General features: G+C 52.4%; 1 protein-coding gene across 1 annotated transcript; it reads right to left on the bottom strand.

The window, feature by feature from the left end:
• Positions 1-286: 286 nt before the first annotated feature.
• POLR1G (RNA polymerase I subunit G) lies at positions 287-5,801 on the bottom strand. The gene is made up of 3 exons (XM_082263373.1): positions 5,745-5,801; positions 2,855-2,978; positions 287-685 (listed from the first exon to the last, which is right to left on the bottom strand). Exons 1-3 carry the CDS (start codon positions 5,755-5,757, stop codon positions 289-291), a joined length of 534 nt encoding a protein of 177 aa, XP_082119499.1. The 5' UTR covers positions 5,758-5,801; the 3' UTR covers positions 287-288.
• Between the last annotated feature and the right edge of the window lie 13,401 nt (positions 5,802-19,202).

The raw sequence follows: 19,202 nt of genomic DNA, 5'->3' as shown, positions 1-19,202 counted from the left end.
CAGATCAGCCATCTAGTGGACGGTTGTAGTAATACAGATCTGCCCTCTAGTGGACGGTTGCAGTAATACAGATCTGCCCTCTAGTGGACGGTTGCAGTAATACAGATCAGCCCTCTAGTGGACAGTTGCAGTAATACAGATCAGCCCTCTAGTGGACGGTTGCAGTAATACAGATTAGCCACATAGTGGACGGTTGCAGTAATACAGATCAGCCATGAAACTTCTAAGAAAAAAGGATTTATTGATCTCTATCCTAGGAATTATCTAAGCTGCGACCCCCAATAGGGGTTAGTGTCCCGTTTCCTCCCGTTTGCGTTTTTTTGCTTTCTTTTTTTTCTTGGTGCTGCCCGGTAACAGTGAGTCCCCCCCACTGCCGTCTCTGGGTGGAAGAGAACCAAACGGCTGGAATCTTTGCTTCAGCCCCGGGGGGATGGTTAGCGGGGGCCTGTCTGGGATAGTATGAAGAGCGCTGGGGTCCCCGTGGGCCTCCGCCACTGAGATGGTGCCTTTGAATGATGGAACACAAACTAGTCTGCCCCCCGAGCCCTCATCGGGGTGACACAGAAGAGGCGAGAAAGGGGTGTCAGAGCAGGGCGAGGCCATGACGTGGCAGAACCTCTTCATACCGCCAGACTTCACCTTCTGCATCTTGTAGCCGGGGAGCGGGAAGCGATGAGAGTTCAAGCTGAAAGAGAGGGGGAGGGTTAGATCTGAGTCACATGTCATACACCCCCCCCCCCCCACATTATCAGTATATCCCCCCATGTATCCTATCATCAGTATATCCCCCCCATGTATCCCCTCTATCATCAGTATACCCCCCCCCCATGTATCCCCTCTATCATCAGTATATCCCCCCCATGTATCCCCTCTTTTATCAGTATACTCCCCATGTATCCCCTCTATCATCAGTATATCCCCTCTATTATCAGTATATCCCCCCATGTATCCTATTATCAGTATATCCCGCCCCCATGTATCCCCTCTATCATCAGTATATCCCCCCCCCCAATGTATCCTATCATCAGTATATCCTCTCTATTATCAGTATATCCCCCCATGTATCCTCTCTTATATCAGTATATCCCCCCCATGTATCTCCTCTATTATCAGTATATCCCCCATGTATCCCCTCTTATATCAGTATATCCCCCCCATGTATCCCCTCTTATATCAGTATATCCCCCCATGTATCCCCTCTATCATCAGTATACCCCCCCCCCCCCAATGTATCCTATCATCAGTATATCCTCTCTATTATCAGTATATCCCCCCATGTATCCTCTCTTATATCAGTATATCCCCCCCATGTATCTCCTCTATTATCAGTATATCCCCCATGTATCCCCTCTTATATCAGTATATCCCCCCCATGTATCCCCTCTATCATCAGTATATCCCCCCCCCCAATGTATCCTATCATCAGTATATCCTCTCTATTATCAGTATATCCCCCCCCCCCAATGTATCCTATCATCAGTATATCCTCTCTATTATCAGTATATCCCCCCCCCCAATGTATCCTATCATCAGTATATCCTCTCTATTATCAGTATATCCCCCCATGTATCCCCTCTATTATCAGTATATCCCCCCATGTATCCTATCATCAGTATATCCCCCCCATGTATCCCCTCTATTATCAGTATATCCCCCCATGTATCCCCTCTTATATCAGTATATACCCCCCATGTATCCTCTCTATTATCAGTATATCCCCCCCATGTATCCCCTCTTATATCAGTATATCCCCCCCATGTATCCCCTCTTATATCAGTATATCCCCCCCATGTATCCCCTCTATCATCAGTATATCCCCCCCCCCCAATGTATCCTATCATCAGTATATCCTCTCTATTATCAGTATATCCCCCCATGTATCCCCTCTATTATCAGTATACCCCCCCCATGTATCCTATCATCAGTATATCCCCCCATGTATTCTATCATCAGTATATCCCCCCCATGTATCCCCTCTATTATCAGTATATCCCCCCATGTATCCTATCATCAGTATATCCCCCCCATGTATCCCCTCTATTATCAGTATATCCCCCCATGTATACCCTCTTATATCAGTATATACCCCCCATGTATCCTCTCTATTATCAGTATATCCCCCCCCATGTATCCCCTCTTATATCAGTATATCCCCCCCATGTATCCCCTCTATCATCAGTATATCCCCCCCCCCCAATGTATCCTATCATCAGTATATCCTCTCTATCATCAGTATATCCCCCCATGTATCCCCTCTATTATCAGTATATCCCCCCATGTATCCTCTCTATTATCAGTATATCCCCCCATGTATCCTCTCTATTATCAGTATATCCCCCCCATGTATCCCCTCTTATATCAGTATATACCCCCCATGTATCCCCTCTATTATCAGTATATCCCCCCCCTGTATCCTATTATCAGTATACCCCCCATTTATCCTCTCTATTATAAGTATATCCCCCCCCCCATGTATCCTATCATCAGTATATCCCCCCATGTATCCCCTCTATTGTCGGTATATCCCCCCCCCCCCCATGTATCTCCTCTATTATCAGTATATCCCCCCCATGTATCGCCTCTATTATCAGTATATCCCCCCCATGTATCCCCTCTTATATCAGTATATCCCCCCCCCCCCATGTATCTCCTCTAATATCAGCATATCCCTATCCCTATATGAGCTCAGGTTGGGGGGGGGGGTCACCAGGAACAGACCTGAACTCCTCCAGCATTCTATATCTATGTGGGGGGTCTGGCATGTCGGTCTTCCATCCAATGTCTTTGGGATTAGAGCAGTGCTGCCCCCTTGTGGACGGGACTCACACTGACATATACATGGAGGTCTACCTACCTCTCCGGATTGAAGTCTGGGGGGGCTCTGATCAGCCAGATCTCTGTGTCGGGTTCAGAGGTCACCGAGCCATCACACTCAGACACTGGGCTGAAGTTTGAGGGACAACGATAATGGCTCCTCCCTGGAAGAGAAAAACCGATATCCAATCAATAATCAATATCATCATCCCCCATCGAAGGAGGTCTGTACAGGGCCAGGGATATCGCTATATACCCCTCACCCACACCTGGGGCCCCTCACCTGGGGGATATCAGATGTGTACTGGGGGGGCCCTCACCTGGGGGATATCAGATGTACACTGGGGGGGGGGCCTCACCTGGGGGTTATCAGATGTATACTGGGGGGGCCCTCACCTGGGGGATATCAGATGTGTACTGGGGGGGCCCTCACCTGGGGGATATCAGATGTATACTGGGGGGGGGCCCTCACCTGGGGGATATCAGATGTATACTGGGGGGGGCCCTCACCTGGGGGATATCAGATGTATACTGGGGGGGCCCTCACCTGGGGATATCAGATGTATACTGGGGGGGGGGCCTCACCTGGGGATATCAGATGTATACTGGGGGGGGGGCCTCACCTGGGGATATCAGATGTATACTGGGGGGGGCCCTCACCTGGGGATATCAGATGTATACTGGGGGGCCTCACCTGGGTGAGAACAGATGTATACTGGGGGGGCCCTCACCTGGGGGATATCAGATGTATACTGGGGGGGGCCCTCACCTGGGGGATATCAGATGTATACTGGGGGGGGGCCCTCACCTGGGGATATCAGATGTATACTGGGGGGGCCCTCACCTGGGGGATATCAGATGTATACTGGGGGGGCCCTCACCTGGGGGATATCAGATGTATACTGGGGGGGGCCCTCACCTGGGGATATCAGATGTATACTGGGGGGGGGCCCTCACCTGGGGGATATCAGATGTACACTGGGGGCCCTCACCTGGGGATATCAGATGTATACTGGGGGGGGCCCTCACCTGGGGGATATCAGATGTATACTGGGGGGGCCCTCACCTGGGGGATATCAGATGTACACTGGGGGCCCTCACCTGGGGGATATCAGATGTATACTGGGGGGGGCCCTCACCTGGGGGATATCAGATGTATACTGGGGGGGCCCTCACCTGGGGATATCAGATGTATACTGGGGGGGGATGGGGCTCACCTGGGGTATAGCCCACCTCCCCTCCTTCATATATCTGATCAATACCCCCCTTCCTCCGTATATATCTGATCAATACCCCTCTCCCCGCCCCCAAATTTCATATCAATACCCCCTCCCCTCCTCCAAACACCTGATCAATACCCCCCCCTGTATATCTGATCAATACCCCCCTCCCCGCCCTCAAATATCTGATCAATACCCCCTCCCCTCTTCCAAGCACCTGATCAATATCCCCCTCCCCCTATATATCAGGGAGGTCACACCCAGGAGGAGTCTCTGACCAATCAGAGTGCTGGGTGTGTCCTCTCTGTGATTGGTTCCCAGCAATAGATCTCCTCCCACACCTTCCCGCACTCCCAGCATGCTTTGCAGCTCCTTCTCTATTTCTAAGGATGACAGGTGGGCGGGATCTTCCTTGTGGGAGGAGTCTGGAGATGAGAATCGGAGAGCGGCTCACAGCGCAAAATGTAACTTTATTACAAACCCCTCCCAGTGACAGAGAGGGGGCGGAGCCGGGACTCGGGGAGGATCCTCACCTGAGGATGTCCGGGGGCGGGGCTCTGTGACGCTGACACAGGAGGGGACACTGTTCCCTGAGTCCGAGGTGACCCCACCCCCACCCCAGGTTCAATAACCCCCCCCCCCCCATCATCCTCCAGTCATCTCCGGACTCCTCCCATGAGGAAGACCCCGCCCATCTCCTTCCAGAGTCACCACCCCCTGTTAGGAGAAACTGCTGTGTCACACCTTCACAGAGCCCGCCTTCTGGGGGAGGAGTTTCAGAAGGGAGAGTCAGTACAGGAATCAGTGTGGTACCATGGGACATGTAGTCCTTAGAATAGGAGGAGGAGCTGCAAAGCATGCTGGGAGGAGATCACAGAGAGGACACACCCAACACTCCCACTGTGATCAGAGAGCAGGGGGAGGGGATTATATATTGGGGGAGGGGATTGTAGATGGGGGGAGATCAGGGGAGAGGGTTGTAGATTAGTAGGAGCAGATTAAAGATTGGGGAGGGGAATTGTAGATTTAGAAGGGGGAGGGGGTTATAGATTGGAGGAGGGGATTGTAGATTGGGGGAGGGGATTGTAGATTGGGAGGGGGTGATAGGTTGGGGGGGAGGGGATTGTAGATTAGAAGGTGAGCATAGATTGGGGAGGGGAATTATAGACTGGGGGAGGGGATTGTAGATTGGGAGGAGGGGGTTATAGATTGGGGGAGGGGATTCTAGATTGGGGGAGGGGATTATAGATTGGGGGAGGGGATTGTAGATTGGGAGGAGGGGATTATAGACTGTGGAAGGGGATTATAAATTGGGGGAGGGGATTGTAGATTGGGGGAGGGGGTTATAGGTTGGGGGGAGGGGATTGTAGATTGGGGTGAGGGGATTATAGACTGTGGAAGGGGATCATAGATTGGGGGAGGGGTTATAAATTGGGGGAGGAGAATTATAGATTGGGGGAGGGGATTGTAGATCAGCTTCCATCACGGCCCTATCACACAGAGCTGACACATAATAGGTCCGCTTTAGGGATAAGCCCCGCCCTCTGATCACAGCCCCTCCAATCAGCGCTCAGGATATGTCGGGCTCTCATACCGCTCGGAGCGATAACACGGCGATAATCTATGAGTGACCCCACAGATCGCCCCGATCATTCCCGGAGCGCCCCTCCCCCATCACACGTGCTCCCCGGCAGGGCGCCGCCATCTTACCCGTCCCGTCCATCCTCCTCTCCGCTCCTCCGAGACTCCTCCCCTTCCCCGCTCTGCCCGCCCACTCACCATAGTGACAGAACTCCGCCTTCCCTGGCACGGGCGGGGGTGGGCGTGGCCAGGCGGGTTAGGGGAGGAGGAGGAGGGCGGGGCGGCGGTGATATACTCCTCCCCCTCTCCTCGCGCAGCCTTCTGGGAGTTGCAGTTCAGTCCCCAATGAGGCGGAATGAGTAGAGGGGGGGCGGGGCACTACATCTCCCGGCATGCCGAGCGTCCGCCCCACCTGTCAGCGGGGACACACCTGGCAGAGCTGGAATGTGAGGGGGAGGGGCGGAAAACTTCCCAAACTTCGCACACCCGGATCCGGGCAACTCCGCCACCCCCCACCCGGAGCCTCCAACCCGACTGACAGGTGAGCGGACACCCTGCTGTACACGTCACTGCTTCCTATATACTCTGTGCTGTATACGTCACTGCTATGTGTATATATAAAGAAGTTGTGATGTATACAGAGTATATATCTTATATACTGGGTCATATATATATACTCTGTACTGTATACCTCACTACCTCTTATATACTGTATTATATTGTGTATATGGGCCTGTATACAGGAGGTATGACATGTATTGTATTTTTTTTATATATATGCAGCGCCTTGCAAAAGTATTCACACCCCGTGAAATTTCCCCCATTTTCTCATGTTACCCCCAGAAATGTAAATGTATTTTATTGGGATTTTATGTGATAGACGACACAAAGTGGCCATAATTGTGAAGTGGAAGGAAAATGATAAATGATACAAATAAATCTGTGAAAAGTGTGGCTGCATTTGTATTCACCCCCCGGTGTCAATACTTTGTAGCTCCGCCTTTCCCTGCAATTACAGCTGGGAGTCTTTTTGGGGATGTCTCTACCAGCTTTGCACATCTAGAGAGGACATTTCTGCCCATTCTTCTCTGCAGAATATCTCATCTCTGTCAGATTGGATGGAGAGCGTCTGTGAACAGCAATTTTCAAGTCTTTCCACAGATTCTCAATGTGATTTAGGTCTGGACTGTGACTGGGCCATTCTAACACATGAAACCATTCCATTGGAGCTCTGGCTGGATGTTTCGGGTCGTTGTCCTCCTGGAAGGTGAACCTCCACCCCAGTCTCAAGTCTTTTCTTCTAAGATTGTCCTGTATTTGGCTCCATCCATCTTCCCATCAACTCTGACCAGCTTCCCTGTCCCTGCTGAAGAAAACCATCCCCACACCATGATGCTGCCACCACCATGTTTCACAGTGGGGATGGTGTGTTCAGGGGGATGGGCAGTGTTAGTTTTCCCCCACACATAGCGTTTTGGTTGAATTTTGGTCTCCTCTGAGCAGAGCTCCTCCCCCCACATGTTTGCTGTGTCCCCCACATGGCTTCTCCCAAACTGCAAACAGGACTTCTTATGTCTTTCTTCCACCAATGGCTTTCTTCTTCTCACTCTTCCATAAAGGGCAGATTTGTGGAGCGCACGACTAATAGTTGTCCTGTGGACAGATTCTCCCACCTGAGCTGTGGATCTCTGCAGCTCCTCCAGAGTTCCCATGGGCCTCTTGGCTGCTTCTCTGATGAATGCTCTCCTTGCCCGGCCGGTCAGTTTAGGTGGACGGCCATGTCTTGTTAGGGGCCCAGCCGGTCAGTTTAGATGGACGGCCATGTCTTGGTAGGGGCCCGGCTGGTCAGTTTAGGTGGATGGCCATGTCTTGGTAGGGGCCCGGCCGGTCAGTTTAAGTGGACAGCCATGTCTTGGTAGGGGCCCGGCTGGTCAGTTTAGGTGGACGGCCATGTCTTGGTAGGGGCCCGGCCGGTCAGTTTAAGTGGACGGCCATGTCTTGGTAGGGGCCCGGCTGGTCAGTTTAGGTGGATGGCCATGTCTTGGTAGGGGCCCGGCCGGTCAGTTTAAGTGGACAGCCATGTCTTGGTAGGGGCCCGGCTGGTCAGTTTAGGTGGACGGCCATGTCTTGGTAGGGGCCCGGCCGGTCAGTTTAGGTGGACGGCCATGTCTTGGTAGGGGCCCAGCCGGTCAGTTTAAGTGGACGGCCATGTCTTGGTAGGGGCCCGGCCGGTCAGTTTAAGTGGACGGCCATGTCTTGGTAGGGGCCCGGCCGGTCAGTTTAGGTGGACGGCCATGTCTTGGTAGGGGCCCGGCCGGTCAGTTTAAGTGGACAGCCATGTCTTGGTAGGGGCCCGGCCGGTCAGTTTAGGTGGACGGCCATGTCTTGGTAGGGTTGCAGTTGTGCCATACTCTTTCCATTTTCCCATGGTGGATTGATCAGCGCTCCGTGAGATGGTCAAAGCTTGGGAGATTTTTTTATAACCTAACCCTGCTTTACACTTCTCCACAACTTTATCCCTGACCTGTCTGCTGTGTTCCTTGGCCTTCATGATGCTGTTTGTTCACTAAGGCTGGCCATACACTATACAATTTTCTTATTCAATTTCCTTTAGATTTACCTTTAACTATGTAGTGCAAGGGCCTGCCTGATTGCATACACATTGAAAGTGTTTAGGTTTGACCCTATATTACATGTTTTTGGTAAATCTAAAGGAAAGTTGAACAAGAAAATTGTATAGTGTATGGCCAGCCTAAGGTTCTCTAACAAACCTCTGAGGGCTTCACAGAACAGCTGTATTTATACTGAGATTACATTACACACAGGTGGACTCTATTTACTAATTAGGTGACTTCTGAAGGTAATTGGTTCCATTTGATCTTAGTTAGAGGTATCGGAGTAAAGGGGGGTGAATACAAATGCAGCCACACTTTTCACAGATTTATTTGTATCATTTATCATTTTCCTTCCACTTCACAATTATGGCCACTTTGTGTCGTCTATCACATAAAATCCCAATAAAATACATTTACATTTTGGGTTGTAACATGAGAAAATGTGGGAAATTTTAAGGGGTGTGAATACTTTTTCAAGGCACTGTATATCGCCTTGTACTGTGTATACCACTCCCTATATACCGCTTCATGTGACTTCACCCCAATCAGCCATAACATTCCAACCAGTGACAGGTGAAGTGAATAGAATGGATTATCTGGTGACAGTTGAAGTGGGTGGGATATAGGAGGCAGGGTGTGAACATGTTTTCCCTGAAGTTGATGGTTATCGCAGCTTGTTGTGTATGGGGCTGAGTAGCAGCAGTGCGGTCAGAGTGCCCATGCTGACCCGTGTCCATATATAATGGGCATGTGTGAGCATCAGAGTACAGAGCAATGGAAGGTGGCCTGGTCTGATAGATTCAAGAATGGTTTGAGGGATACAACAAGCTTGAGGTGTTGTCTTGGCCTCCAAATTCTCCTGATCTCAAGCCAATCAAGCATCTGTGGGATGTGCTGGAAAAACAATCGATGGAGGCCCCACCTCACAACTTAAAGAATCTTCTACTGACAGCTTAGTGCCAGATACCACTGCGTACCTTCAGAGGTCGGAGCTCTGCCATGGGTCATACCATCTCTTCTTGAGTTGGGAGCTCTGCCATGGGTCATACCATCTCTTCTAGAGGTGGGAGCTCTGTCATGGGTCATACCATCTCTTCTAGAGGTGGGAGTTCTGCCATGGGTCATACCATCTCTTCTAGAGGTGGGAGCTCTGCCATGGGTCGTACCATCTCTTCTTGAGGTCGGAGCTCTGCCATGGGTCATACCATCTCTTCTTGAGGTCGGAGCTCTGCCATGGGTCATACCATCTCTTCTTGAGGTCTGAGCTCTGCCATGGGTCATACCATCTCTTCTTGAGGTCGGAGCTCTGCCATGGGTCATACCATCTCTTCTTGAGGTCGGAGCTCTGCCATGGGTCATATCTCTTCCAGAGGTCGGAGCTCTGCCATTGGTCATATCTCTTCCAGAGGTCAGAGCTCTGCCATTGGTCATATCTCTTCCAGAGGTCAGAGCTCTGCCATTGGTCATATCTCTTCCAGAGGTCGGAGCTCTGCCATTGGTCATATCTCTTCCAGAGGTCAGAGCTCTGCCATTGGTCATATCTCTTCCAGAGGTCGGAGCTCTGCCATGGGTCATACCGTCTCTCCCCGAGGTCGGAGCTCTGCCATTGGTCATATCTCTTCCAGAGGTCAGAGCTCTGCCATTGGTCATATCTCTTCCAGAGGTCAGAGCTCTGCCATGGGTCGTACCATCTCTTCCAGAGGTCGGAGCTCTGCCATGGGTCGTACCGTCTCTCTTCCAGAGGTCTGAGCTCTGCCATGGGCCGTACCGTCTCTCTTCCAGAGGTCGGAGCTCTGCCATGGGCCATACCGTCTCTCTTCCAGAGGTCGGAGCTCTGCCATGGGCCGTACCGTCTCTCTTCCAGAGGTCGGAGCTCTGCCATGGGCCGTACCGTCTCTCTTCCAGAGGTCGGAGCTCTGCCATGGGCCGTACCGTCTCTCTTCCAGAGGTCGGAGCTCTGCCATGGGCCGTACCGTCTCTCTTCCAGAGGTCGGAGCTCTGCCATGGGTCGTACCGTCTCTCTTCCAGAGGTCGGAGCTCTGCCATGGGTCGTACCGTCTCTCTTCCAGAGGTCGGAGCTCTGCCATGGGTCGTACCGTCTCTCTTCCAGAGGTCGGAGCTCTGCCATGGGTCGTACCGTCTCTCTTCCAGAGGTCGGAGCTCTGCCATGGGTCGTACCGTCTCTCTTCCAGAGGTCGGAGCTCTGCCATGGGTCGTACCGTCTCTCTTCCAGAGGTCGGAGCTCTGCCATGGGTCATATCTCTCCCAGAGGTCGGAGCTCTGCCATGGGTTGTACCGTCTCTCCCAGAGGTCGGAGCTCTGCCATGGGTCGTACCGTCTCTCCCCGAGGTCGGAGCTCTGCCATGGGTCGTACCGTCTCTCCCCGAGGTTGGAGCTCTGCCATGGGTCGTACCGTCTCTCCCAGAGGTCGGAGCTCTGCCATGGGTCGTACCGTCTCTCTTCCAGAGGTCGGAGCTCTGCCATGGGTCGTACCGTCTCTCTTCCAGAGGTCGGAGCTCTGCCATGGGTCATATCTCTCCCAGAGGTCGGAGCTCTGCCATGGGTTGTACCGTCTCTCCCAGAGGTCGGAGCTCTGCCATGGGTCGTACCGTCTCTCCCCGAGGTCGGAGCTCTGCCATGGGTCGTACCGTCTCTCCCCGAGGTCGGAGCTCTGCCATGGGTCGTACCGTCTCTCCCAGAGGTCGGAGCTCTGCCATGGGTCGTACCGTCTCTCTTCCAGAGGTCGGAGCTCTGCCATGGGTCGTACCGTCTCTCTTCCAGAGGTCGGAGCTCTGCCATGGGTCATATCTCTCCCAGAGGTCGGAGCTCTGCCATGGGTCGTACCGTCTCTCTTCCAGAGGTCGGAGCTCTGCCATGGGTCATATCTCTCCCAGAGGTCGGAGCTCTGCCATGGGTTGTACCGTCTCTCCCAGAGGTCGGAGCTCTGCCATGGGTCGTACCGTCTCTCCCCGAGGTCGGAGCTCTGCCATGGGTCGTACCGTCTCTCTCCCCGAGGTCGGAGCTCTGCCATGGGTCGTACCGTCTCTCCCCGAGGTCGGAGCTCTGCCATGGGTCGTACCGTCTCTCCCCGAGGTCGGAGCTCTGCCATGGGTCGTACCGTCTCTCTTCCAGAGGTCGGAGCTCTGCCATGGGTCGTACCGTCTCTCTTCCAGAGGTCGGAGCTCTGCCATGGGTCGTACCGTCTCTCTCCCAGAGGTCGGAGCTCTGCCATGGGTTGTACCGTCTCTTCCAGAGGCTGAGAGAGTATCGTTGACAGAGGGATGCCCCCCCCCCCCCAGTGAAGTCTGAGGTGAGCAAATGTTCAGCACTTACCCCTCTGTTATAACTTCAGTATATATTGCACCACAACAGCCAATCAGATGCATGCTGGTAGGTAAATCCCTATTGTTCTCCAATGAGGGGGAGCATCTGATTGGCTGATGCACACAATGCTGTCTCAGATGGAGGTGGGTGTGGTGGGGTCATGTGCTAGCTCTGTGTACACAGGTGGTGGCGGCGGCGGTGCCAGTCTGCTCTTGGCATCTCTCCTGCAGGGATGGGCAGGGGAGGAGGTGCTGGAAGGAGCTGGGATAAGGAGTTCTTCTCCCTTCCCCCTACTGTTCTCCCTCAGCCCACAGCCGTGGCCAAAAGTTTTGAGAATGACACAAATATGAATTTTCACAAAGTCGGCGGCCTCAGATTTTATGATGGCAATTTTCATATCCCCCAGAATGTTATGAAGAGCGATCCGATGAGTAAAGTCCTTCTTTGTCATGAAAATTAACTTAATCCAATAAAAAAACATTTCTTCTGCATTTTGTGAAGAAGGCTTCAGGGCGCCCAAAGAAGTCCAGCAGAGGCACCAGGACCGTCTCCTACAGTTAGTTGAGCTGTGGGATTGGGGCACCACCAGTGCAGAGGGGGAGGATTGGGGCGCCACCAGTGCAGAGGGGGAGGATTGGGGCGCCACCAGTGCAGAGGGGGAGGATTGGGGCACCACCAGTGCAGAGGGGGGAGGATTGGGGCACCACCAGTGCAGAGGGGGAGGATTGGGGCGCCACCAGTGCAGAGGGGGAGGATTGGGGCGCCACCAGTGCAGAGGGGGAGGATTGGGGCGCCACCAGTGCAGAGGGGGAGGATTGGGGCGCCACCAGTGCAGAGGGGGAGGATTGGGGCGCCACCAGTGCAGAGGGGGAGGATTGGGGCACCACCAGTGCAGAGGGGGAGGATAGGGGCGCCACCAGTGCAGAGGGGGAGGATAGGGGCGCCACCAGTGCAGAGGGGGAGGATAGGGGCGCCACCAGTGCAGAGGGGGAGGATAGGGGCGCCACCAGTGCAGAGGGGGAGGATAGGGGCGCCACCAGTGCAGAGGGGGAGGATTGGGGCGCCACCAGTGCAGAGGGGGAGGATTGGGGCGCCACCAGTGCAGAGGGGGAGGATTGGGGCGCCACCAGTGCAGAGGGGAGGATAGGGGCGCCACCAGTGCAGAGGGGGAGGATTGGGGCGCCACCAGTGCAGAGGGGGAGGATTGGGGCGCCACCAGTGCAGAGGGGGAGGATTGGGGCACCACCAGTGCAGAGGGGGAGGATTGGGGCACCACCAGTGCAGAGGGGGAGGATAGGGGCGCCACCAGTGCAGAGTTTGCTCAGGAATGGCAGCAGGCTGGTGTGAGTGCGTCGGCATGCACAGTAAGGAGAAGACTTTTGGAGGATGGTTTGGGGTCAAGAAGGGCATCAAAGAAGCCGCTTCTCTCCAGGGAAAAACATCCGGGCAGACTGAGATTCTGCAAACAACACAGGGATTGGACTGCTGGGGAAAGTCATTTTCTCTGATGAATCCCCTTTCCCATTGTTTGGGGCATCCTAAAAAAACTTTTCTGAAGAAGAAAAAGTGAGTGCTCCCATCAGTCCTGTGCCATGCATCCCGAGACCGTTCATGTGGGGGGGGGGGGGGGCGGCTTCTGAGCCAAGGGAGGGGCTCACTTACACTTTTGCCAGGATTAACCACTTCAATGCCGGGCACTTTCATCCCCTTCCTGCCCAGGCCAATTTTCCTCTTTTAGCGCTGTTGCATTTTGAATGACAATTGCGCGGTCATGCAACACTGTACCTACACCAAATTTATGTCATTTTCCCCCCACAAATAGAGATTTCTTTTGGTGATATTCGATCACCGCAAGGTTTTTTCTTTTTTGCTAAACAAATAAAAAAAAGACCGAAAAGTTTGAAAAAAAAAAAGTTTTTTTGTTTGTTATACAATTTTGTAAATGGAGACGTGTTTTTTCCTGCACTGATGGGCAGCACTGATGGGCAGCACTGGTGGGCAGCACTGGTGGGCACTGATTGGCACTGACGGGTGGCACTGATTGGCACTGACGGGTGGCACTGATTGGCACTGACGGGTGGCACTGATTGGCACTGACGGGTGGCACTGATAGATGGCAATGATGGGCACTGGTGGGCAGCACTGATGAGGAGGGAACTGGGGGGCTCCCTGAGCCCTGATTGCCATCCCTGGTGGCCATAGTGGGCATCCCTGGGGTCATGTGGGCATCCCTGGTGGTTCTAGTGGCATGAAATCCCAAAAATAAACCTTGGATAAAGTCCTTGTAAAATTATTATGTAATGTGCAGTGTGCCTCCTTTTGTAACTTTATTGTAGAAAATAAATTATTTACAGCGCTGCTGGGCGCTCACGTGACCCTCTGGAGCTCTACTTTCCCTCTCGGAATACTGCAGAGGGAGGGGCTGAGAGCAAGGATTTTACTAGGACTTATTTTCGGGGTAGGGCTTATATTGCAGCCATCCCTAAAAATCATGCTAGGTCTTATTTTCGGAGTGGGGCTTATTTTCAGGGAAATGGGGTATGTGACCAGCCGTGATTGGACACAGCTGGTCACATGGTAAAGAGCCTGCTTCAGTAGGCTCTTTACCGAGATCAGAGATGTGTGAAGTCAGACTGACCGGGGGGGGGGGGGGCGGGGAGTGCGCAGAGCGCATTATCCTGCCGCCGTCATATGACGTCCGGTCAGGATAATGCAACCACTTTCCCGCGGTTAATAGCCTATAGGGCAGGCGGGAAGTGGTTAAAGAATGGTACAAAAACCTCCTCCGAGAGCAACTTCTCCCGACCATCCAAGAAGAGTTTGGTGAGGAACAATTTCCAGCATGATGGAGCTCCTCGCCATTGACGAAAGTCATAACTCAGTGGCTTGGGGAACAAAACCTGGACTTTTTAGGTCCATGGCCAGGAAACTCCCCAGACCCAAATCCCATAGAGACCCTGTGGTCAATTCTCAAGAGGTAGGAGAACAAAAACCTCACAAATTCTGACAAACTCCAAGCATTGATTATGGAAGAATGAGGGGCGGCCATCAGTCAGGATGGGGCCCAGAAGTCGGAGAAAATTCCGGGGAGAATTCCAGAGGTCTTGATAAAGAAATGTCACCACCGCAAATATCGACGCTTTGCATAAACTTCATGTCCTGGCCAGTAAAAGCCTTTCACACTTCTGGAATGCTTCTAATTACAGCGCATCCGGAAATATTCACTGCTTCTTCCACATTTTATCTCCCAGCCTTATTCCAACATGGATTCCATTCATTATTTTCCTCAAAATTCTACAAACCCCTCCCCCATAATGACAACGTGAGAGAAGTTTGTTTGAAATCTTTGCAAATTTATTAATAATAAAAAAAGAAGAAATCCCATGTACATAAGTATTCACACCCTTTGCCATGTACATAAGTATTCACCCCCTTTGCTCAATACTTTGGTGAAGCTCCTTTGGCACCAATTCCAGCCTCCAGTATTTCTGAGTATGATGCTTCAAGCTTGGCACTCCTATTTTTGGGAAGTTTCTCCCATTCTTCTTTGCAGGACCTCTCAAGCTCCATCAGGTTGGATGGGGGAGGGTCGGTGCTCCGCCATTTTCAGATCTCTCCAGAGATGTTCAATCGGGTTCAAGTCTGGGCTCTGGTTGGGCCACTCAAGGATATTCACAGAGTTGTCCCATAGCCACTCCTTTGTTATCTTGGCTGTGTGCTTAGGGTCGTTGTCCTGTTGGAAGATGAACCTTCACCCCAGTCTGAGGTCCAGAGCGCTCTGGAGAAGGTTTTCATCAAGGATGTCTCTGTACATTGCTGCATTCATCTTTCCCTCCATCCTGACTAGTCTCCCAGTACCTGCCGCTGAAAAACATCCCCACAGCATGATGCTGCCACCACCATGCTTCACAGTAGGGATGGTATTGGCCAGGTGATGAGCAGTGCCTGGTTTCCTCCAGACATGGCGCTTGTCATTCAGGCCAAAGAGTTCAATCTTTGTTTCATCAGAGCAGAGAATTTTGTTTCTCATGGTCTGAGAGTCCTTCAGGTGCCTTTTGGGAAACTCCAGGCGGGCTGTCATGTGACTTTTACTGAGGAGTGGCTTCCATCTGGCCACACCCATACAGGCCTGATTGGTGGAGTGCTGCAGAGATGGTTGTTCTTCTGGAAGGTTCTCCTCTCTCCACAGAGAAATTCTGGAGCTCTGTCAGAGTGACCATCGGGTTCTTGGTCACCTCCCTGACTAAGGCCCCCCTCCCCCGATCGCTCAGTTTGGCCGGGCGGCCGCTCTAGGAAGAATCATGGGGGTTCCAAACTTCTTCCATTTACAGATGATGGAGGCCACTGTGCTCATTGGGACCTTCAATGCTGCAGAAATGTTTCTGTACCCTTCCCCCGATCTGTGCCTCCATACAATCCTGTCTCTGAGGTCTTCAGACAATTCCTTGGCCTTCATGGCTTGGTTTGTGCTCTGACATGCACTGTTACCTGTGGGACCTTCTATAGACAGGTGTGTGCCTTTCCAAATCATGTCCAATCAACTGGATTTACCACAGGTGGACTCCAATCAAGTTGTAGAAACATCTCAAGGATGATCAGTGGAAACAGGAGGCATCTGAGCTCAATGTGTCATGGCAAAGGGGGTGAATACTTATGTACATGGCAAAGGGGGTGAATACTTATGTACATGGCAAAGGGGGTGAATACTTATGTACATGGCAAAGGGGGTGAATACTTATGTACATGGAAAAGGGTGTGAATACTTATGTACATGGGATTTTTTGTGTTTGGCCACGGCTGTACACGCTCTTGAAGTATCCCTTGTGCACAGGGTTCCTTTGTGGCCTGTAATAGCCTGGCTGGTGTATTGGATTGAGGGGGGGGGGAGGGGGGGACTGTAGACACATCAGCCTGGTGCTGGGGAGGCTCATGTGGCCTTCCTGCCCCCACCTCAGATTGGCCCCTGGGGTCTGACCCCTGGATCCTTTGCTGCGAGTCTGTGCGATTCTTCTATAGGTGCAGCTACTTCCAGAGCCTGCGCACACAGAGGCAGGAAGTGTGTGCGTTGGGAAATGTGTCCCCCCCCCCCCCCAGGTGTCCCAGGAGAAGTGTGTGCGTTGGGAAATGTGTCCCCCCCCCCCCAGGTGTCCCAGGAGAAGTGTGTGCGTTGGGAAATGTGTCCCCCCCCCCCCAGGTGTCCCAGGAGAAGTGTGTGCGTTGGGAAATGTGTCCCCCCCAGGTGTCCCAGGAGAAGTGTGTGCGTTGGGAAATGTGTCCCCCCCCAGGTGTCCCAGGAGAAGTGTGTGCGTTGGGAAATGTGTCCCCCCCAGGTGTCCCAGGAGAGGTGTGTGCGTTGGGAAATGTGTCCCCCCCAGGTGTCCCAGGATGTCTGGCTGTGTATGGCCTCCTCCAGGGCACCTTTTTTATTTTATTTTATTTTCCTTTTTTATTGCTGATTGAAGATAATGGTGGATTTATGAGTCCTAATAACCTGCAATTTACCCCGCTAATCCTCCGCCTTTCATGTGGCTGGAGGAACGCCATTGCTCGGGGCGGAGACCTAACCAAGAGGTGACAGCAGATCTGTGGTGACACCACCACACACATACACAGGCATTGTCTCCGGTGACACCACTCACACACATACAGGGATTAGTGTTCCTATCAATGGACCTTCTGCTGGGTGCACTGTGATCCACCGGGGGTAAGGATTTCTGGGTGCACTGTGATCCATCGGGGGTAAGGAATTCTGGGTGCACTGTGATCCACCGGGGGCAAGGATTTCTGGGTGCACTGTGATCCATCGGGGGTAAGGAATTCTGGGTGCACTGTGATCCACCGGGGGCAAGGATTTCTGGGTGCACTGTGATCCACCGGGGGCAAGGAATTCTGGGTGCACTGTGATCCACCGGGGGTAAGGATTTCTGGGTGCACAGCTCACGTCCTCCTTTTCTCTCTATAGAAGGATGTGAATAGAATATGGCAGATTCCAGTTGGCTCCAGCGCTGGACTGACTGGTTCCTGAACTATGCATGCACAGGCCTCATGATGATTTGGAATTGGGCCCCATCATTGGTGTCATTGTATATGAACCCTCTGCACGCTGTGAAAAACAGGGATATATATATATATATATTTTTTTTTTTTGTGTGCTGGTGACCATCTTTTTTGCATTCGGAGGAATAGTGTCCCATCATTGGTGTCAGTGGGAGGAATAGTGCCCCTTCATTGGTGTCAGTGGGAGGAATAGTGCCCCATCATTGGTGTCAGTGGGAGGAATAGTGCCCCATCATTGGTGTCAGTGGGAGGAATAGTGCCCCATCATTGGTGTCAGTGGGAGGAATAGTGCCCCATCATTGGTGTCAGTGGGAGGAATATTGCCCCATCATTGGTGTCAGTGGGAGGAATATTGCCCCATCATTGGTGTCAGTGGGAGGAATAGTGCCCCATCATTGGTGTCAGTGGGGAGAATAGTGCCCCATCATTGGTATCAGTGGGGAGAATAGTGCCCCATCATTGGTATCAGTAGGAAAAATAGTGCCCCATTGTTGGTGTCATTGGGAGGAATTGTGCCCCATTGGTGGTGTCAGTGGGAGGAATAGTGCCCCATCATTTTGCCCTATCGTTGGGGTCACTGGGCCCCATCATTGGTGTCATTGGGAGGAACTGTGCCGTATTGCTGGTGTCATTGGGAGGAATTTTTTGCCCTCCTTTTGATGTCTGTGAATAAAATAGCACCCCCAAGGGCTGGGTAAAAACAGGAAAGGGGCCACAGTTTGGAGGTGAGCGGCTGGGCAGGGAAGTCTTCTTTCATGAGCACTTTCCAGGTCCGCTGGCTGGTACCTAATGTGTGCAGTTCACATGGGGCCCGGGAGGGAGGGGGCCCGCCGAGCATTCATTGCACACAGTGGGGATTCAAGAAGCACACCATACTATGACACCATCCTTCCAACTTCAGTTCCGGGGAGATCTGTGTGTGTCTTCTGATTACCCACACCTGTGATAGGTAGGTACGCCCAGCTCGCCCTCACACCCACACCTGTGATAGGTAGGTACGCCCAGTTTGCCCTCACACCTACACCTGTGATGTGTAGGTATGCCCGGCTCGCCCTCTGATCACCCACACCTGTGATGGGTAGGTACGCCCAGCTTGCCCTCACACCCACACCTGTGATGGATAGGTACACCCAGCTTGCCCTCTGATCACCCACACCTGTGATGTGTAGGTACGCCCAGCTTGCCCTCACACCCAGACCCATGTCAGTGAATGTCTTCCCTCAGCAGAGCCCACATCTGTTCCAGATAATAAATTGTCATCAGTGGCTGCAAACAAGTGACCTCTGACTGAGCCCGGACCCCAATGGTGTATGAGGCCCTCATTGGGAGAAGTAGGCTGCACATGGTCACGTGATCCTGGTATTGGCTCCTCATTAAAGTATATAGATAAGCGATGTACAGCAGATGTCTGTAGACCATTATTGGTGGATTGTGTTGCAGCCAGGCTGAGCCCATGTGGCATCATCTATGTTAGAGGTTCCCAAATTTATAGAGACTGGGGCCTCGTAGATTCTGCTAGAACCTTCCAGGCCCCAATAAAGTTTATAAGTCAACATAGTAAAAGTCTTGATGTAACGACACCCCAAAGTAT

The sequence above is a fragment of the Pelophylax lessonae genome, assembly GCF_965119305.1.
Source record: "Pelophylax lessonae genome assembly, chromosome: 7".
In the NCBI taxonomy this organism is placed as follows: domain Eukaryota; kingdom Metazoa; phylum Chordata; class Amphibia; order Anura; family Ranidae; genus Pelophylax; species Pelophylax lessonae.
Note: the sequence above shows the minus strand (reverse complement) of the source record. Positions and strands in the feature narration are given on the sequence as shown.

Excerpts from the sequence above, each read along its gene's own strand:
- POLR1G (XM_082263373.1), bottom strand. Across the intron at positions 686-2,854 it reads CCAGACTTCAATCCGGAGAG|CTTGAACTCTCATCGCTTCC; the intron begins GTAGGTAGACCT and ends CCTCTCTTTCAG.